Source organism: Brachyhypopomus gauderio, unplaced genomic scaffold, assembly GCF_052324685.1.
Source record: "Brachyhypopomus gauderio isolate BG-103 unplaced genomic scaffold, BGAUD_0.2 sc134, whole genome shotgun sequence".
NCBI lineage: Eukaryota > Metazoa > Chordata > Actinopteri > Gymnotiformes > Hypopomidae > Brachyhypopomus > Brachyhypopomus gauderio.
In genome coordinates, this window is record NW_027506955.1 from 114,291 (window position 1) to 136,500 (window position 22,210).

General features: G+C 47.5%; 1 protein-coding gene across 3 annotated transcripts in view; it reads right to left on the bottom strand.

The window, feature by feature from the left end:
* Window positions 1-22,210, bottom strand: part of LOC143499435 (uncharacterized) — a 51,589-nt gene that overhangs the window by 1,692 nt on the left and 27,687 nt on the right. Inside the window, exons 6-10 of one of the 3 annotated variants that reach the window (XM_076994081.1) lie at window positions 21,159-21,239; window positions 20,285-20,428; window positions 14,606-14,668; window positions 5,145-5,204; window positions 2,020-2,094 (exon numbers count right to left, since the gene is read on the bottom strand). In XM_076994081.1, the coding sequence (XP_076850196.1) occupies window positions 2,020-2,094; window positions 5,145-5,204; window positions 14,606-14,668; window positions 20,285-20,428; window positions 21,159-21,239 (423 nt within the window). Of the gene's footprint in view, window positions 1-2,019; window positions 2,095-5,144; window positions 5,205-14,605; window positions 14,669-20,284; window positions 20,429-21,158; window positions 21,243-22,210 lie in introns of all 3 variants that reach the window. The other 2 variants (XM_076994080.1, XM_076994082.1) reach the window with 2 other exon arrangements.

Sequence of the window (22,210 nt, forward strand, 5' to 3'; positions counted from 1 at the left end):
ACAAAAGTAAACAGGAAGGAGTTGTCCTCAACAGGAAGAAGGCAGTCATGGCCTGGCGGTTAGGGAACTGGTCTTGTGACCGGAGGGTCGTGGGTTCGGTTCCCAGACCTGAGGCCATGACTGAGGCAAGGCCCTTAACACTCAATTGCTCACTTGTATAAAAATGTAAGTCGCTCTGGATAAGGGCGTCTGCCAAATGCCGTAAATGTAAGAAGAATAGTCCAACAACACAGCAGGGTTACAATATGTTACAAAAGAATAACAAAGCGATTAAAACATCTTTACTGGCTAAACGCTGCTCTGGCATTTCTAAATAAGCACCTATGACACACACAGATGAGTGCACGGAGTGGGACGTCACTGTTGGGCCTGGAAGCAAAATGAAAGAACCCTAAAGATCACCGACCACCCCGAACGTGAAGCAGGTACAACAGAGCGGGTATGGATCAAAACCTCAAACCCAGTGCTGTAAGGAACCAGTACACATTACTGTGTCCATGTCCACGTTACTGCACTGAAATATCCAGACAGAAAATAACTTCACAGATCATAGTTTGTTTAATCATCTCTCCAAAAGCTCCTACAAGATTCATGAACGAGGGGCAGTTGTAGTGTGGCGTAAGAGCTTGCAGATGACAAAGAGGGAGTTACAAACAAACAAATAACACTTGTAAACACTCCTTACCCTCCATGGTTGCTTGAGGTGGGCTAACAATAATTCTGCCCTATCAACACCTTTCAGTCAAAAATGACAGTTAGCTGGTAGCTCGACTGCTAGCCTGCCCCAGCTTCTCTAGTTGTGTCCTACTCCAGCACATGAAGCTCCCTACCCAGTATACACCAGTGTCCTACCCCAGCACGTGAAGCTCCCTACCCAGTATACATCAGTGTCCTACTCCAGCACGTGAAGCTCCCTACCCAGTATACACCAGTGTCCTACTCCAGCACGTGAAGCTCCCTACCCAGTATACACCAGTGTCCTACCCCAGCACGTGAAGCTCCCTACCCAGTATACACCAGTGTCCTACCCCAGCACGTGAAGCTCCCTACCCAGTATACACCAGTGTCCTACCCCAGCATGTGAAGCTCCCTACCCAGTATACACCAGTGTCCTACCCCAGCATGTGAAGCTCCCTACCCAGTATACACCAGTGTCCTACCCCAGCACGTGAAGCTCCCTACCCAGTATACACCAGTGTCCTACCCCAGCATGTGAAGCTCCCTACCCAGTATACACCAGTGTCCTACCCCAGCATGTGAAGACACTCTACCCAGTATACACCAGTGATACATGCTGGCTGCTCTATTCATCAATACTGGAAAAAGCTGCAGGCTACACTGTGTTTACAACCCTGATGGGTGTAAGCAAAACAACGGGGACAGGAATCCAGTTACATAAGACCGTTTGGCCCTGCTGCAGTGTTTAAATACCAAAGAGATGTCTAATCAAATACCTAAGATGAATTGAATTCCCTTAAAAATCATTAATTATTGCAGTGATTAATATCTTCTGTGGCAATAAAATGAAGTCAGCTGAGAATCTCCTTCTACCAGGTTATCCCTCCATTGGAATTTTTGATGGCACCAGCAAATTCCAGGAGAATGATGCCAAGATTCGTCAAGCACAAATAGTGTGAGTGGTTCAGGGAGCACGAGGCATCATTTTCACCATGAACGGATCACCAGAGAGTCATTAACCCCACTGGAAGTCTGCGATGTGTTGGAGTACACTTTACGAAATGGTTTGACTCTCCCGACATCAATACAAGATCTCAGACAAAAAACGAATGCTACTTTGAATGGAAATAAACTGTATAAGGTTGTGGAAACAGGACAGTGAGCACTGTGCTCCACGATCAAAACTAAATGTGTCGATTTAATAGTGGCATCTCTTTTGTTGGCTAGGCAGGGTATTTTTTAACAGTTCAGACACGCACACAGACTTGACATATAGATAGTGGTTTTATATACATCTTTTTAATTCATTTTTATTTATAAATTTTATTCCTGAAATGTTACCTTTGGAATCACTGCTGTCAGTTTGAGCTGCTTGGATTTGATCTTGAGGATTCCCATTCTGGCATTTCAATTCAACTGCAGAGAGGAAGAGGTAGATGGAAACAGAGAACGAGGGAGATGGACAGAGAGAGAGGGAGAGAAATAGAGAGAGGGAGAGATATAGAGGGAGAGAGGGACAGATGCAGAGAGGGAGAGAGAGGGAGGGAGGGAGAGAGAGAAAAATATCTAACAATGCACTATTAGAGATGAGCAGGTGTGGGTGGATCGTCATGGTGCCTACTGAGCGTTTCCATAGGAATCTGTTGCCGAGGCTAGAGGTTGGGCCCAGGGCAGTCTGGGCTCAGAGGGGCGTTCCTCTTCCCTTCTGTTACTGTGCATTCACCAAGACTACAACAACAAGACTTATTCATACTTACTCATTAAGTACGTATTTTCTCAAGGGCTTCACTGGTTCATAATAAACAGGAGTCCCATGCACAGGTATGATATGAATGCAAAATTATAGCCAACACAGACTTGTACAAGTGTCAGAGAGATGCTTACCAACAATTACTTAATGAGCAGAAACAAATACTGTGATTGTACCAAATGCTGGTCTCTCTTCCAGATGAAATTCAGCTAACAACCTCCATGGCAACCTCCATGGCAACTTCCACAGCAACCCAGGGTTTAGAGGCTGACATATAAGATTAATACTATGTGGATAAAAGAATGTGGGCACGCCTCCTAATTGTGGAGTTCAAGTGCTTTGGCCATGCCCACTGAAAGCAGGTGATTAAACTGTAGTGTGTAGCTGTAGCCACACAATCACCACAGACAACTGCTGGCAGTAGAGTCAGATGTATTGAGAAGCTGAAGGATTCAGAAACGCGACGTCACAGGTTTCCACCTTCTCCCCGATCCAGTTCATGATCCAAAACATCACCAACGAAGAAGCAGACTGTGCAGACTGGAGCAGCAGGAGCTGCTGAACGCTGAGCTGTGTTGCATCACTAGGTTCTTCAGGAAACAACGTCAGCACCAGACCTGTGTCAGGTGCATCACCACATGGGATTCCATAGCTGGGTGTCTGCGCACAAGCCTCACATCGCTGTAGCGGATGCCAAGTATAGCACACAGTGGTGTAAAGCACACCGCCACTGGACTCCAGGAGCAGTGGAAACGGGTCTTCTGGAGTGATGCATCACGATTCAGTCTGGCAGTCTGATGAATTAATCTGGGGTTGGCTGATACCCAGAGAACACCACCTTCCTGAATAAACAACACCACCTTCCTGAATAAAAGACACCATCTTCCTGAATAAACAGCCATATGGACTGGTTTAGGGACTGTTTGGGGATTGTTTGGGGACTTGTTTGGGTACTGTTTAGGGACTGGTTTGGGTCCTGTTTGTGGACTGGTTTGGGTCCTGTTTGGGGACTGGTTTGGGTACTGTTTGTGGATTGTTTGGGACTGGTTTGTGTACTGTTTGGGGACTGGTTTGGGTCCTGTTTGGGGACTGGTTTGGGTCCTGTTTGGGGACTGGTTTGTGTACTGTTTGGGTCCTGTTTGGGAAAGGCCCTTTCCCTGTTTCCTCATGACTGTGTCCCTGTGCACAAAGCAAGGTCCAGGATGACATCATGTGCCAAGTTTGGAGAGCAGTGGCATGCTCAAAGCTCAGACCAGGACCACTGGTACGGAGAACTGGAACTTCAAGTTTGAGCCAGGCAGTCTTGACCTATAGCAGCACCTGACCTCGCCTGACCTCTGGCCAAGGTTATGGCTTTCACTGTGATGTCAATCTTTTGTCTCCCTAACACTAACTTGGAATCAGTGTTTAGTTTGGAAATAAGAAATTAATGGTATTTTACCACTGTTCACTGTTGGAGTTTGACTGCTAGTTTCAGTAAAGCTCGCTGGCACATCCAGACAACACAACGTTCTCTAGCATTGCCTCTCTTAGCACCCTCTCTTAAATGCCCTCACAGATGCTCTGGTTTCTCGAGCGTCACACAACCTCTTGTCAGTGTTGCGTAGTGCCCTGTAAGTGCTCCGGTATAGTTTGTGTACAAACTTGTCCTTGCTGTTTGGTTTTGGTTTTCCCTACTTACAGATGAACCGAGTGCCAGACTGCCCACAAAAATCCATTGTTCAAGTAAAGGAGGTTCAAAACATTTTGGTTCAAAGCAAGAGACTCTCAGGGCGTAAAACCATCTGTCTGAAGGACACACTTATTAAGAACGTTTCTGAATGTTCTAAATTCCCAAGGCTAACAACTCTGCGCTGCAAATTCCCACATTTCCAAGCCTTTAATCCTGGAACAACCTTGCACTTCACATTCTGAAGCCTTATGAACTGCGACAGTGTTATCTTGGAATAACCCTGCACTGTACATTCAAGAGTGTTAGTGTTCAGGGGTTAAAGAACAGGGACTAAAACCTGGATAGAGATTTCTGAAAGGCCCGGATCTGCACACTCTAACATGGAAAGTTTACAGTAGAGTTCAGGCAGCTGCACACACTGTTTTATTGTCTTTCTGTCTCCCTATAGAGAATTCACAGAACATTAACTGTATTCATAGTGTGCATTAGGGTATCCGCTGGAACAGGGAGGCCAATCATTTCTGTGGGAGAAGTGAGGTCTTTTCCAGAGTGAGCACCATACATTTCACACACACACACACACACACACACCTGCAGACATCAAGTTGTTTGCATTATTTAGCCAAACGTGTCATTTTGTGCTAGATTCTGACCATGAAACAAAAGTCTAAGGCAGTATTTTCCCCAGATGTTCGCTGTCTACACAGATGGAGAGTGTGTGAGTTCACCCTGCCTCCTTCCCCAGCTGGTGACTCACCGTGTACCGCTCAGAAGCCCCGCACACTGCCGGCACTGAGGACTACGATTCTGAGTCTGGGAAATGGCATGTCTACTCCTAAGAACAGCCGCACACACTCCGAGGCCACCTGACACACCCACACACACCTACACACACATACTCCCCTACACACACACACATGAACACACACACATGAACACACACACATACTCCCCCGCGCACACACACACACACACACACACACACACACACACACACACACACACACACACACACACACACACACACACCTCTACACTTCCCACCTTTACTGATGTCAGTCTCATTAGATGCTGCAGTCATGTTTTTGTCTCCATCTTCATCACCTAGAACACAAGGTAACAGCATATTAAACATCCATCAATTTACAGCAGCTCTCCAAAGATCAATTACTCTGGGATCCTAGACAGTACCAGCGGATCACAGACAGAGAACGTGAGTGCAAGTGTGAAAACTACAAGTCTGTTCCTGAGCTTTTCACTTGTGTTTAGACAGAGGGAGCAAGTTTGGTGTTTCTCATTTGAAACAGATCCTTAACACACACACACACACACACACACACACACACACACACACACACACACACACACACACACACACACACACTAATTTAAGCAGTGAGAGTTTGTGAATTAGCTAAAACAAAAAGCAGCATGAACATAACAGTTCTGTTTGTATTGTGATTGTGAGTATTGTTTGTATTGTGATAGTGATTGTGAGTTCTGTTCGTATTGTGATTGTGATTGTCAGTTCTGTTCGTATTGTGATTGTGATTGTCAGTTCTGTTCGTATTGTGATTGTGATTGTCAGTTCTGTTCGTATTGTGATTGTGATTGTGAGTTCTGTTCATATTGTGATTGTGATTGTCAGTTCTGTTCGTATTGTGATTGTGATTGTCAGTTCTGTTCGTATTGTGATTGTGATTGTCAGTTCTGTTCGTATTGTGATTGTGATTGTCAGTTCTGTTCGTATTGTGATTGTGATTGTCAGTTCTGTTCGTATTGTGATTGTGATTGTGAGTTCTGTTCATATTGTGATTGTGATTGTGAGTTCTGTTCATATTGTGATTGTGATTGTGAGTTCTGTTCGTATTGTGATTGTGAGTTCTATTTTGTTTGGATCGTTATTGGTAGTGTGTATTCTGTTCTGTTTGATTCATTGTCTGAGTATCTGTCTCCTTATTGCCCTCGTTCCTCCCCTGTTAACTCACATCCCCATTTCCACCCGTGTCTGCCGTCATTCGTTGTATGTTAATGTTCTCAGTGTGTTATAATGCCTCGCCGGTGTCCTCGCCGTGTTCCTAGTTCCACCGTGTTCCATCTGTTGGCTGCATGTCTCTTTATCCTGACCCTGATTATGTAGCTCACAGTGTGGTTAAACTCCCCCCCCCCCCCACCTCTTTCCCATTGTGTCCACCTCCTGCTGCGTACGAGCCAGTTCAGTTACAGTTACATGTTGTTAAGTGTAGTGGGTAACAGTGCTGCCGACCCTGTGAGGGATTTGGGTTCAGTCCCTGTCTGGGTAAATCTGGGTTCAGTCCCTGTCTGGGTAAGTCTGGGTTCAGTCCCTGTCTGGGTAAATCTGGGTTCAGTCCCTGTCTGGGTAAGTCTGGGTTCAGCCCCTGTCTGGGTAAGTCTGGGTTCAGTCCCTGTCTGGGTAAGTCTGGGTTCAGTCCCTGTCTGGGTAAGTCTGAGTTCAGTCCCTGTCTGGGTAAATCTGGGTTCAGTCCCTGTCTGGGTAAGTCTGGGTTCAGCCCCTGTCTGGGTAAATCTGGGTTCAGTCCCTGTCTGGGTAAGTCTGGGTTCAGCCCCTGTCTGGGTAAGTCTGGGTTCAGTCCCTGTCTGGGTAAGTCTGGGTTCAGTCCCTGTCTGGGTAAGTCTGAGTTCAGTCCCTGTCTGGGTAAATCTGGGTTCAGTCCCTGTCTGGGTAAGTCTGGGTTCAGCCCCTGTCTGGGTAAGTCTGGGTTCAGTCCCTGTCTGGGTAAGTCTGGGTTCAGTCCCTGTCTGTGTAAGTCTGGGTTCAGTCCCTGTCTGGGTAAGTCTAGGTTCAGTCCCTGTCTGGTTAAGTCTGGGTTCAGTCCCTGTCTGTGTAAGTCTGGGTTCAGTCCCTGTCTGGGTAAGTCTAGGTTCAGTCCCTGTCTGGTTAAGTCTGGGTTCAGTCCCTGTCTGGGTAAATCTGGGTTCAGTCCCTGTCTGGGTAAGTCTGGGTTCAGCCCCTGTCTGGGTAAGTCTGGGTTCAGTCCCTGTCTGGGTAAGTCTGGGTTCAGTCCCTGTCTGTGTAAGTCTGGGTTCAGTCCCTGTCTGGGTAAGTCTAGGTTCAGTCCCTGTCTGGGTTCAGTCCCTGTCTGGGTAAGTCTGGGTTCAGCCCCTGACTGTGTAAGTCTGGGTTCAGCCCCTGTCTGGGTAAGTCTGGGTTCAGTCCCTGTCTGTGTAAGTCTGGGTTCAGTCCCTGTCTGGGTAAGTCTAGGTTCAGTCCCTGTCTGGTTAAGTCTGGGTTCAGTCCCTGTCTGTGTAAGTCTGGGTTCAGCCCCTGACTGTGTAAGTCTGGGTTCAGCCCCTGTCTGGGTAAGTCTGGGTTCAGTCCCTGTCTGTGTAAGTCTGGGTTCAGTCCCTGTCTGGGTAAGTCTAGGTTCAGTCCCTGTCTGGTTAAGTCTGGGTTCAGTCCCTGTCTGGTTAAGTCTGGGTTCAGTCCCTGTCTGGGTAAGTCTAGGTTCAGTCCCTGTCTGGGTAAGTCTGGGTTCAGTCCCTGTCTGGGTAAGTCTGGGTAAGTCTGGGTTCAGTCCCTGTCTGGGTAAGTCTAGGTTCAGTCCCTGTCTGGGTAAGTCTAGGTTCAGTCCCTGTCTGGGTAAGTCTGGGTTCAGTCCCTGTCTGGGTAAGTCTGGGTTCAGCCCCTGACTGTGTAAGTCTGGGTTCAGTCCACTAACCACTAAGACCCCTAACACTAGACTGGCCTCCCTGTGTAATATGACCGTATGTCATTCTGGATAAGCACATCTGCCAGGTGTATTAAACATTGTTATAAATTAAGGGTTCGTAATGGTTCCGTCCTGCGGATCCTGTGAACACTCCTAAGTGTAAGACATTAATGAGCCGAAACATGTCACATGGTCTCCCAAACACAAGGTCCATACAGACGCTGCCTGCATTTCAAACGCAATTCTGGCCCTTCATCTGTAAAACAGAACAAACCCACTACCCAACGATTGGTAGCTCCTTTAAAATGACATTGAAATAAATCAGATTAGTTTTAATATATATATTTAATTTAAAATAGAATCACTCACAATTGACCCAATAATTAAATGTGTAATATCAGGTTAATCCCAATTCAGAATGGAAGTGTTTACATTTACATTTTAATACCCATTCAATTGCTTAATGTGGGGTCAACTGACTGCAGTCTTCTCACACTCACAAAGCTTTTATGTCCTTTATATTGCAGTTTTATGGTGCTAAATTAATCACATTTTTACAACCGAAGTCCACACCTGATATTTTTTCAAACTCAGACAAAATGGTTTCAGATATTCTTTTACTTCTTATTCCTGGGCATGTGCTCAGCGGCCAACTTCCACGCGTCAGTGCCGATATGTAGAATCAGCACAGATGTTTCTCCGCCAAATGTACAGATGCATATTGAATGGTACGTGCCGAAGTTTCAAGAAACATTTGAGAAACGACTGTTCTGCACTCTCTCTCTCTCTCTCCCCCCTCTCCTTCTCCCTCTCTCCCTCCCTCCCTCACCCTCTCTCCCTGTTTATCTGTTTGTCTCTGGCTCCCTCTCCATTACTCTCCCCCTCTCTCTCCCTCTCCCTCTTTCATTCTCCAGGTCTTTCTTTCACTGTCACTTCTCCCCTTAATAAGCTGTGCTGATCAAAAACACAATGAACCCAGCACTGGAAAAACACAACAAGACCAGAATCCAAATTGACACAGCGTCTCCGCACCCAGCAGCTGTTCCGGGACGCCGTTCAACAGACGATAATTGGCTTCCTCTCTTATTTGGCCTCTGTATTGACGCAAACACAGGGCTGGTCGTATGGAGAAAGTGTGCACAGCACATATAAAAAAACATGAGCATTAAGCCACCGGCAGGACCTTCAAGGCTTTTAGTAAAGGCCCCCAATAACACAAACAAAATCAGAATGTTGTTTTACGTGTGGAAGAAAGGAGAGTTTGAACCTAAGGGTACTGGTGCTCGGGGAACCTTTAACTCTTTACGCTCGAAGGAACCGCAGTTGGCGGGAAAATCTTAGCAGTCCTGTAACGGGACCCTGTGTATATTAATGTTTCTGTAGTTATAGCTTGTAAGGTGCAATGTTTATATTTTTGGACAGGATGGAGAAAAGACACCGTGCAAATACTTAAGGGTGGTGAATGGAGACTGGCAGTGTGAAGAAGACTGGTACTGAAAGGGCGTGAAAGGGGCCGTTCCAGAATGATCCGTTTGAGGGGCAGATAAATGCAGGATTGATTTAGAACTTCATTTATAGCTCAGAATTTGTGGGAGTAGCAAGATCCGTGCCAAACCACGGCCTGGGAGAATGAGCAGACGGCGACATCAGCTGAGCTTCACACGGATCAGCAGGTTGCTACGTTTAAAACAAGAAATATATAAAAAAAAAAACCACACACAGCAAAGCTCAAACTTGTGCGGCGGAGTGACAGAAAAGTACAATGGAGCTAAAAATGAATTAATAGATTAGAAAGCAGTAAAACAAATGAGTGAAAAAGTAGCATAGTGCACGGATGGAGCAGGAGGTGGTGCATTGAGCTGTGGAGAGGTGGAAGGATGGAGGGGTGGAGGAACCGTGGTGGAGCTGAGACGCCTGCATGGCAGCAGAACCTTCAGGGCGTGATGACCCTCAGAGGTACCAGGCGCCAAAAGAAGTTTGAACTTCACGCTAAACAACAGCTATTCAAACAGCTGCGGGTGTAGTTGTGTCGCTGCTCTCCAGAGAATGACTTTAACAAGAATGCAGCTCAAAGATCATTGGGGTTCATTAAACAAATGTGATTCATGGTGTCACCAGGCAACATGCTGTACAACACCGAGCCGTATGCGCTGTTGCTACGATCCTTGTCGCGCGCTCACGGAGACAACGCAGAGAAGGATGCAGACACCGTAAAGTCACAAGCGCATCTTCAACGTACATATTTTAGAAATGTCCTCGATTTACTTGGACTGTGTGCAGCCTGTTGTAGTAATTCAGCAGTTTCCGCATGACAGTCGGCTGATTTCACACAACTAGGCTGGAGTACTTAGCCTCAATAAACTGGCCTATTCCCCCTATTTAATATTCTCATCTGTAATAAAAGCACTTTGCAATAATGAGAGTTTGAAAGCTCGTTAAAGCTCCTTTTATGTGGTTGGGGCTCTTCAGTCAATTCGGGGCCCTTTCACCACCCCGGACAGGTGGAGACGTAAGTCAAATTCATACTCAGACAGGCAGAAAATGAGCTCTGCCTCCCCCCACTCGCCCCCCCCCCCCCACACACGTTTAGAAGGCAGCACCCAGCCAGAAGATGAGCTGATATTCAGCACAAACAGAAAGCAGCACACAAATAACAGACACATCAGGTGAGGGTCAACATGTCCGTCCGGTTCAGCTCCTCAGAGGAGAACCAAGCCAGTGCTGGTTGGCGGTTCTGGTGGGTTTGTGTTATGGAGCTCATGACGCAATGGCTGAGGCACGGGAAGCTGTACCGACCCAACGCTCAACGCCCAGCTGATCAGACCCTCCCCCCGCAATGCTTCATCCAGGGAGCAGTGGACCAATCACATCTCTGTCCCTTCAGGCTAATGTCTTTTCCCTCTTTATTCTCCCTGTGAGATCCAATTATCTGTGCTGAGGCTAACAGATTATCACCTTTAAATATGGATTTGCTCTGAGGCGAGTTACACAGGGCTTTTCTGGATGACAATGGATCAGAACATTTTGTCTGGCTCTCAGAGGTAAGTTTAGGAAACACCCACTAACCAATTCGCTGTTGTCATGACAGTCATTAAACCCGTCCACAAAGCACGTTTCCCACCCATCGGTTATCCAACGAATAAGTGGAGTTGTAAAAGAAACGCTCTAGGAAAAGGGACAATAATTATGCCAACATACCAAAGTAACCTTGGGCTTACATTAGAGGCAGTGCGAGTTCAGCACCCTGGACAGCGCCAAGGGGGTTGAACTCAAAACTCCTCTTGGCGGTTACATGGTCAGGCCTACATGAAGACCTCACCCCAGCTGCCAACAGTCCCAGCTGTGACCCTCCACCACCTAAAGAGGAAGCAAAGTCCTCGAGGGCCATGGAGGGCCCTGCATCAGGAGGTCTGGGGCCTACTGGACCCTCCTCTCTCACTTAAAGGCCATTTCCCATGAATATTCACTTCTAAGTCTTTGCTAAAAATAACCTGCCCAGGGTTCTTCACTGTCTCTGCATCTGGGTCTCTGCTGGTGTGTGTGATGTTCTGTCAATGCTCCCCATGACGAGAGAAGCTCCTTAAGTTTGGCTCCTTAAAGCTGAGAGGATGAGAAGATGAGATGGAAGAAAACTCGACTACACATCATAGACTTACACTGGTGCAGTGCAGACAGAGTGTGTACTTTACACACCTCAGGTCATGCTACAACTCATCCCTGGACAACCTTCCTGGACTTAAAAGGCCGGAGTCCATGATGTTTAAGGACGCAGTTGTTTCCCAAAGTATCAGGGCTTGGAGTCCCGCATCCACGAACTGCACCGTTTGTACTCTAACCAGCTTCCTAAAGCTAAACTCTCAAAAACAACGCAGAAACCAGGAACTCGACAACCCCCCCGACCCCCCCACACAACAACACCCCCCCCGCCCGCCTCTTCACGCCTACCCGCCGTGGGCCAACGGTTGGTGCGGCTGAACCGATGAAACATGACAGGCGAGTCCAGGGAAGCTTTTCAGAAGCGACTTCGGGGGTTAATCGAAAAGCGCTTCGCCACAACGAGCGGGTGATGTAGGCCTCCGAGGCCAGCGCACACACACACACACACATACACGCACACACACACACACATGCACACACGCGCGCAGATCCAAGGCCAGCGCACACACACGCGCGTGGATCCATCAGAGGCCTATCGAACGAAGCCGCTCGATACTTTGGAGAGACGGTGAGACACAACGTTTAACTCCCCCCTCGCTGGATACGAAACACACGTCCGCTGCCGCTTCTCAACAATAGCTGCAGTACAAACATAAATGCTCATGTTTCATGTTCAGGACTATGGCAGGCGCAAGCAAAGTTAACCTTTGTGATTTCCTTTTTTTACAAATCAGACCCAACTTCAGCATAAACAGTATAAAGCTTATAACGCATTCCCTGCCAGCACCGATAGATTAGTCAACGGAGTAAATAGGAGTGACAGCTCCAATCACTGAGAATCGCTTTAAAACACAGTGGGATTTTCTATTTAGAAAGTGATTTAGAAAGTGATTTAGAAAGGCTAGAGAGAGTGACAGCCACTTGCTGAAGGCTGGAAACGAAAAATCAGAAGAAATAAACTCTACTTCTGAGATGTAGTCGATGGCCCTGATAGTCTGGCCCTTATTAAAACCCACATTCTCCCAGCCAACCATACTGGTGCGAAACGCTTGCAGGCTGGGAGGAAGAGTCAGGCCACTGGAGTTAATGAAGTGGTAACTGTGAAGAGCAAACCCTTATTTTCATGTGTAAATATTCAGGAGCCGTAGGACCTGGAGTGGTAATAGTTTGAATGAGCGAACGCGCCACACTTGAAGAGGTGCATTCTGGGAGGATCTTGATTATGCAGGAGGCTTTTTTTATCCTCTTTCTTCTTTTTCAAGGCTGTGGGATGATAAAACTTTGGACAATTGAAGCCAATTAAAACCTACTGAACTAAAAAGCAATTGAGATTTTTTTCCCTTTGGGGGGGGGGGGGGGGGGCGTGTAGTGTAAATACTGCAGGGGGGGAGGTGCTTCGCCTTTAGACGTTTCTCCTGTGGGAAGCTGACTGACCCCTTGTCTGCAGGCTGCCTTTGTCACCAGAGACAGAGGGAGAGGGGCAGAGAGAAAGGAGGAGATGGAGAGGGAGATGGAGAGGCAGACAGAGAGAGAGAGAGATGCAGGGTGGGGTAGAGAGCAGTAGCGTGGTGGAGAGGGTCACCCTATGCAGTAAGAAGCAGCCCCACTCTGTAGTGAGCATTTAAATAACCTTACAAGATCCACCTGACTGGACCGGCATTGTGAGCGGAGCTCCACCACCGGGCTCTCGCCGGTCTGAACAGCACCGAGAGCTTCCAGTCGAACACGGGTGGCCAGGGCATTGTTAGAAAAACACAAAGCCCTCTAAGCATGATGACAAGCAGACATGGGGCCATCTGGTTTCAGGGCTACTCCAACCGCACTGATCTGAGAGGGAAGGTGCATGTAGCAGTTTGTACCCAGCATCGTGAGCGGCAGGGGGAAACTCCACATACGACCCACACGCCTTACAAAATACTGCTGCTTCGTTGGGTCCATTATTACGGGATCGGAATGGAATAACACATAATGTGAGATTAATGTTAGACTTTTGGCAATAAAGATAATTGGTTAAATGAAACATTTCCCTCTGATATTAAGGGATGCGTCTGTAACAGTCAGATATACAGTTTACATTCATGCTTCCTGAGGGGGAAAATGCCACAATTTGCAGGTTAAACAAACCCGCTGCGATGAGGGGAAATAGATAAAGAAGTGAGAGCTTGAAAGAAAGAGTCAGAGAGAGAGAGTCAGAGAGAGAGAGTCAGAGAGAGAGAGAGAGTCAGAGAGAAAGGAGTCTCAGATGATGGGAGATGCAACAGTGAGGATGTGAAGGAGGCCGGGTTTTGGCGTGACCTACATACATCCTAAACTCGTGTCAGAGGCAGCTAGGGCCAGCGCTCAGTGAATTACTTAACATAATCAGAGGTCTGTGTTTACGCCTGAACTCTGTGAAAGCTTCCAGATTTGCAGGACCCACCCTGTCTTTGAGATTGTGCATTTAAAGAGAGAAATGTCACAGTGGATAGTGGAGGCAAAACAAACAAACAAAAAGTTGTGCTGGTAGAGAAAAAACCTTTAGAGCCGGCAGCCCATGGTCACAGCGGCCCCTGATGGCCCCTTGACTCCCCCCGGCCACCCTGGTCAGGGTGGTCCCTGGTGGCCCCTGCTGACCCCCGACGGCCCCTGGTCGTTGGAATCAGAAGGAAATGCCAGGTGATGGATATTGAGCAAATTTATAACGCGACGGTCCAGAATGACAATCTGGAGGAGCTGGTACTGTAAAAGAACACACACCGTTTCAATGTCTGCTGAATACGCCCTTCAGTAGCTCAGCTGCGTTTGATAACAGGGTACTGAATCCATCACTAGGCTGCACTTGTCTTTCAAGAGCCCGCTGTTTTATCGCCGTGACAGCGGTGCAGGTGTTCTCGGCCGAGTCCCAGACCCCCCCCATTTACACGTCATTACCAGGATAAGAAAAGACTGAAATCTAAACAAACAGCTGGTGGAAATGGGAACGGTACAACGCTCCATCCAGCGGAGACCGAAGAGGGACGTTCTGCAGGACGTTACCCCGCTGAGCAAATCCGCACACGGGACCAGAAGGGCCCTGGGTACAGGCCCAGATCGGAGAGACACGTGGCGACCACCGACTGCACCCAGCACACACCACACTGAGCTGGGTGAAGAGGAAGAGTGGTGGTGTGGGCTTACTTTCCACCACCATGGACTCCACACCTGCTTGGCTCTCACTGTCCTGGGGGTCCACAGCTCCATCTGTGGAGAGACAAGGACACATGGTGTACACACACACACACACACACACACACACACACACACACACACACACACACACACACACACACACACACACACACAGTCAAGAGTGGAGATAAAAGAAAAAAAGAAATAAATAAATGACCAAAGAAAAAGACCCAAATATTAAGCAGGAGTACATCAACTGAGTTTCGTTATGAATACCACTTCAAGTCTAAGCATAATGTGTTTTATAATTGTTTCCAAATGAGGCCCCCACAACACAATATTGGTTTATGGATGTATCAGTGTTAAGGCTTGATGGAGGGGAAAAAAAGGAGAGAGAGAACGATATAATCTGGCATGGTGAGTCCTACTCTTCTCATAATCAAACACTGCCCCCGCCTTCTGGATAGCTGCTTTCTTTTGTCTGAGCACGCTCACGTGGGCCTCCTACAACACGTTCCTCTGAACACGCAGAACGTGCGGCACCTCCGTCTGAGAGGGCGACGGGAAAGATACGCCGCTGATCAAAAGCTCAACTTCAAAGCCGCACTCAGAGAGGCAGGTTCCTTCCGGCTCATTTGAGCGAGAGCGGTCTCGTCCCCCCCCGCCGGCTTTGATGCCGACCCAGCCACAGGCCATTACGGACGGCCCGCACAATGGCGGCTCGGTCCCCTCTCGGAGCACAAATGACCACAGGAGGCCGTGCGTTTGAAGTCCATTGTCCATCAGCGACAAGACAGACACGCTCCATCATCGTGGAGGAAGGAGGAACGTGATCATCATCATCATCATCATGTTCAGTGAGGAGTCCACACAATGCACCCTGGGTCATTTTATCAGACAAGGCATCGCTTTTAATACGCAACACTTCATTAAAATGCTTTTTTGAGAACTTCTAGCTAAATTAATAATATGATTGCTTATTATTAAGAGACCATTTGAAATTTTTGGTGCCTCACAAAAGCATTTCTTGATTAAGTTTCATTTCGGCATTAGATATAGCTGTTGGCTCGGGAATCAATGTGTTGAGAGAGCACACACAGAATGGCTGCATGGGCAAGCTGAAGAATGATCACACGTTCCTATTATTTCAGAGGTTTTTCTCTCCCCACAGCCAGTCATGTTTCATCCGAGGTTCCTGCATTCATGTTAAAAACACAGCCGGCTCTCTCTGGAGAGCCATTGGAAGTCAAACACACTCTGGCTCTGAGTGGCGGTGAATTGTACAGAACCACAAGCAAGGAGCTGCTTTGGAGAGGGTCTTCTGGCCATTGCTGCTCAACATAGGCCCACTTCAACACACACACACACACACACACACACACACACACACACACACACACACACGGGAAGGGGAGGGAGGTGGCACCTCACATAACTAATGAAAAGAACCCTCAGGGGAAGAATGAAGCAGTTTCTTCAGCACTGCACAAAGAACGGGTCAAGACGGGAGAATGCCGGGCCAATAGCCAACCAGGACTGGGTGATCGGGCTGTTTAGATATGGATCTCCAGCAAGGGGCTCCCATGAATGCTGCATCATTTGCACCAAATAAGAGCTGAAAAGCCCCAGGAGTATATGCTCGCATGCTGGGGGGCCTTGGAGTGCCATGCAGATCACAGAGCCAAAGCTTACATCCCAATGCCCTGGTCATCGGCAGCCAGTGCTGGTCTTACATTTGAGGGAGAAAAGCCCAAAGCGAAGCGCCATCTCACATGGTCAGTGTTTTATCCAGGGAAATAAAGCGCTAGCAGGAGGAAGTGAAGCTGGACGTTAGAAACACACAAACACAATGAGGACCTGGAAACACAAACACCGCGAGGACCTGGAAACACACAAACACCATAAGGACCTGGAAACACATAAACACCACGAGGGCCTGGAAACACACAAACACCGCGAGGTCCTGGAAACACACAAACACAGCAAGGACCTGGAAACACATGAACACCGCAAGGACCTGGAAACTGTCACCACAGCCTCCGCTCCAGTTATGTTGTGCTGTATTTTCTCAGTTAGCATAAGGCGGAAAGTAAAACAGTGCAGAAATATCAAAACAGCAGACGAGAACAGAATCTGACCATATGTACATCTACGTCCTGTGAATACACGGGCGGTCGCACCATGGACATACATGCCAATATAAAACCAAACCCAGCAACATTCACATCCTTCAAAAGGGAAAGCTGCACCTTCAGATGAGACTGTGCATGCTGGCACAAGGCTTGATGTGCTTAGTATTGGTACTTGTGCAACTCCGTCTTATCTCATTCAGCTCTGCCAGCCCCCCACCGCACGCTTGCTTTTAGCAAAATCACCGAACAGAAACAGCGTTCCAGCAGCGCCAAAACTCCAGCCAGCCTGGAACTGAGAAAAGTCCTGGCACGGACACGCTTGAAGGCCTTTAAAATAGCTTCAGTGGCAAAATAACTGCTAGTTTTTTTTTCTCATTCTAGTTGGCTTGTGCAGTGATACATTGTTCCAAACATATAATAAAGGGAATAAACAAGTGGAGAGAAGGCTGAAAGATTCATTGTTATGCAAAATATCCGACAAAATCTGCTAAGCACGTGAGACCTTCCTGCTTGTGCTTTTCCCACTCACTGGTCATTTTGCTGTGGCGTATTGGCTACAGATTAGCGTTCGACGCACTTTCAGGATTGCAGGACACCAAGTGCTCGGTTATATTAATTTTTCCTAAAGCCAAGGGCAACAGCAAACATGCAGCGTGTTTTACAGCCCAGGTGCTCGATGATGGCCCAGAGAAGATGATGAACGTCAGCTGCCAGTCCTCACTCTCTCATCCTCTCAGTGTGCCTTGAAGGTCTTGCCGAGATGCCCCGCCTAACAGAACAACGTCACAAGTTTCTTGTAAAGTTTTTGATATGTTCAATAATAACTACAACAACTGTTACTGATATTACCCTCAGTCTCCCCAGTGAATGGAAAGCAATAACAATCTTCTGTTGTCAGGAACCTTTTCTCCGGAGTACAACTATTAACACTACATCACTACATTTAAATCCCTTATTAACACCCAGAATAGAAAGGTCAAAAACTAGCAATGTAGTGCTCCAACAGAGGAGACAGAAATGAACTTTAATCAAAATGATGGCAAGAGATAAGTGTAGAGTGGAGAAAAAAAATCTCCGGGTGTGAATTAAAGCGGACACAAAGTGTCACAGCTTGGTCATGTTAGTCTGTGCTCCCAATCTCTGCCCTCGGCCATCTGGTATTAATAGCCCTTAAATACACCAGACAGTTTTAAACCCACACATTCACCTTCTTCTGGTGTTAAAGAACATGCCTGCAGATCCATGCAATGAAACATCGTGGCGCAGGAGGACTCAGTGGCCGAGTTAATCTCCTTAATCCAGTCGAACGAGGAGACTGGGAAAAGAACCTCCTTTAAGACAACCAGGGACTGAAACAGCTGGTGGAACATTCCTTAGTGTTTGCCGGGGTCACAGGTCAGATGGAGATGTTGCTGACGAATGGTTTTGAATCTCAGTACTCTCAGTAGTGTGCTACTTTAACACAAATTTTTAACTCACATTTAAATAGCTTTGATTACTGGAGTACAAAAAGAACTTTTATTTTAGAACTGTATTAGAAGTGTCTAGAGGTCATGGGGCACTTTACAAAATCTGCCCCATATTCACCTTTTAACTTTAGCAGTAAACAGATTTACATTCATGAAATATAAAGCACTATGACGATCACTGTAAATATGTGTAAACACAGAGACTCCCAAGAGCTCAAAACGTGGGCAGCTAAAACATCCAAGTAAACAAATAAATAAGTCAACAAGACTTAAATAAACAATAAATGTGCCTTCCTGTATGAGACTGAGGGAGGTCTTGAGATTTGTGATGGGGTGACTCAGATTTTCTACAGGACAAGAAAATATCTTCTCTAAGCTTTCATCACCACCAGAGCAGGCAAAGAATGATCAGAAAAACATCAACACTGAGGGAGAGAGTGAGAGAGAGAGAGAGAGAGAGAGAGAGAGAGAAAGGTGAAGAGAGAGGGAGAGAGTGAGAGGGAGAGATGTGAAAAGAGGGAGAGAGAGAGAAAACGAGAGAGAGAAAGACAGAGAGAGGAGGGAGAGGGGGACAGAGAGACAGAGTAGAAGAATGAAACCTTTCCAAGCAGTCACTCCGGCCCTGAGGCATACAAAAAGCTGTGCAGGTAAGTGTGTGTGTGAGTGTGTGAGTGTGTGTGTGTGTCCAATAGGGTAACACAGTACAGCAACAGCATACCAGTGTCCAAGTGCCCCAGCATCCCAGCTTACCAGCATCACAGCATCATCGCAATCCCCTCCCCCCCCCCCAACCTACCCCTCCCAAACTACCCCCAACCCCCCCAAACCTACCCCCCAACCTGGACCCTTTGTGTGCTAGCATAAGACAAAAAGCCAAAGGCAGAAAGTGTTTTGCCCCACTCCGGGGTCAATATAATAAATGTTACATTTTCAGGTGAGTGAGGCACCTTTTGCCTAGACCTAGGGCTGCTCCACCCTCACCTCTACCCTTACCTCCTCCTCCACCCTCATCTCCACCTTCACCCTCACCTCACAACCCCACCTCCACCCTCATCACCACCTTCACCCTCACCTCACAACCCCACCTTCACCCTCACCACCACCCCTACCTCCACCCTCACCTCCACCCTTACCTCCACCCTCACCTCCACCCTCACCTCCTCCACCTTCACCTCCAGTCTCACCTCTACCTTCACCTTCACCCTCACTTTCGCTCTCACCACCACCCCTACCTACCCCCTCATCTCCACCAACACCTCCTCCTCCACCCTCACCTCCACCTTCACATCCTCCATCCTCACCTCTACCCTCACCTCCTCCACTCTCACCTCCTCCTCCATTCTCACCTCCACCCTCACCTTTACCCTCACCTCTACCCTCACCTCCTCCACCCTCACTTCCTCCTTCACCCTCACCTCACCTCCACCTCACAACCCCACCTTCACCCTCACCACCACCCCTACCTCTACCTTCACCTCCACCCTCAATTTCTTTCTAAACTACACCCATGTACATGTGGTTTCATGGTGCATGTTGAACATCTGTGGGTAATTGTAATATACGAAAACAACTTGATTATTGTAACTTTAATATGAGCCACTTAATCAGGTTACACCATTCAGATTAAGGTCACGATCAAGAGTAGCACCCAAACACGACTCAGAGCCAATCAATGTCCCGGAGCACATTCCATCTTACACATTTATAAACAAACATTTTGTAAATGCGGCAAAGTTATAGTCTATAAAACCATGAAGGTAAATTGTGCATAAATCTATCAGAGGGGTCCATATACAAATGATGAACGAAAGGAAACAAATCTTTTCTTTTAACATAACCACTTCCAGTGGGGTGGCAGTAGGGTTAGGCTCTGTTGGGGGTGGCAATTGTCACCCCTGCCCCCCCTTTGGCTCCGCCCCTGTCTTTAACCCATCCCTTTAATATTAGTCTTGTAGCCAGCAGTAGCCTCTAAAGACAGAGGGAGTGGCTGGCCTGTAGACCTGTGTGACTGTCTGGCAGTCCTGTAGTGAGTGACGTGTGTCAGAGAGCCATGTGTGGCCATCCTGACGCAGGGCTGTTGTCCCTACCACACTCCAGCTCCTCCTGGACCTTGTCGGCTGGATCAGACACTGTTTTCTCCTCAGACACCGTCTTCTCATCAGACACCGTCTTCTCCTCAGACACTGTCTTCTCATCAGACACTGTCTTCTCCTCAGCACTCATCTCCCTCTCTGGCCCCACGAGAGAAGAAAGACAGATTAACAAATTAAAATAAAACTTCCACCTCCCCCTCCCCCATCCTGACCTACTCCAAATGTCTCATTCATACTCCCGACTACAGTGCAACTGCCTCCGGCTTCCTTACGACGCCGTTCAGAACCATCCACTTCAGATTGGATAGCCAGCAGGCCATGAGATTACAGTTATCATTTTTAATAATGGCACAGAGAGACAAATTTGAGCCTCAAGAGTGGAGACAGTGTATTTCCCCGACTTAGTGTGAGTAAGAGCCTTCAACACACACACACACACACACACACACACACACACACACACACACACACACACACACACACATAAATACATACACACAAACACCTAGTGAGATTTACTGCCCTGTAGCAGTGTATGCAATGTTAGAGGTAAGTCTCCCACAGCACATGTTGGGTTAATACTGATGAATGTTGGGTTAATACTGGGTTGGGTTAATAATATTTTTGGGTTAAAACTGATGAATGTTGGGTATAGTATTTATGAATGGTTTGTACTGATATTTGGTTAGTATTGCTGAATGTTGGCTTAGTATTGATGAATGTTGGGTTAGTAATTATGAAAGTTGGACGAGTACTAAATGTTGGGTAATTGTTGAATTCTGCTGATGTGTATGTGTGTGTGTGTGTGTGTGTGGGTGTGTGTGTGTGTGTGTGTGTGTGTGTGTGTGTGTGTGTGTGTGTGTCTTACCAGCACCATCCACTGGATCTGCTGCCTTCTCCGCCTGTCTCTCTTCCTCAGGGTTATTCTCTCCTGCAGACCTCTCAGCCTCTGCTTAAACACACACACACACACACACACACACACACACACACACACACACACACACACACACACACAGGTTAGATGCATCTAGTCAGTCAGAATATATTTCCTTTCCACCGTTGACTCTGAAGAGCTGGATTACTCTCTTATATTATTGTACAATACTGGTCTTCTCACACATTCCCAGCTCAAGGTCTTCATACAGTCCTTTATTCTCACACAGCCACCATATTTCCCCTCATCAATATTCCTCTTGCTGATAATTAATTTACACTTGACTGCCCTTTCATTTTGCCTTTGGAATAAAGAACAAGTGTCTGTCGGCAGACTGAGTTCACACTATTTCTTTAGAAGCACCCCCCCCCCCCCCAGGCCGGAGGAAGCGTGCGGACCCTTCTGGAGAGCTCGCCGGGGGTTTATTGATCCGAGATCAGCCAGGTGGGAGAAAATAGCTGGTGGGCAGATGGAGGCCGTGGGTCCCCAGAATAGCTAATAGGGGCATTTTTTCTGTTCTGTTTTTGTTGGTAGGCACAGTCCCCTAATGTGAGAGACTTGGGTGAGCACTCTAGTGTGACTGTCCGCCGGGCTTAAAAAAACGAACGTGACTTGGACCTCAATTTGACATGACCCGCCTCCTTCTGCCTGGTAGTTATATGCTGAGAGTGTGTGTGAGTGTGTGTGTGTGAGTGTGTGTGTGTGTGTGTGTGTGTGTGTGTGTGTGTGTGTGTGCTCCTTAGTAATGGAGGATTTAATTTAACTTGCATTAAAGGAGAATCATTCATGTGTTGCTCAGCCTGTCCATCTCTGCTACTTGCTGTGTCCTGTCGTGTCCCTGTAGCTGAAGCTCTGGTTTCTCTCAGAGACTCCTGCCCCGGCTGTGTGTGGAGGCCGTCACGCGTGTCGCTCTCTGTGGTCACTTCGCGTGACTAGCGTGTAGCCGTCTGGTGTGCAGCGTGAAAGCTTCCTATGTGCTCAGA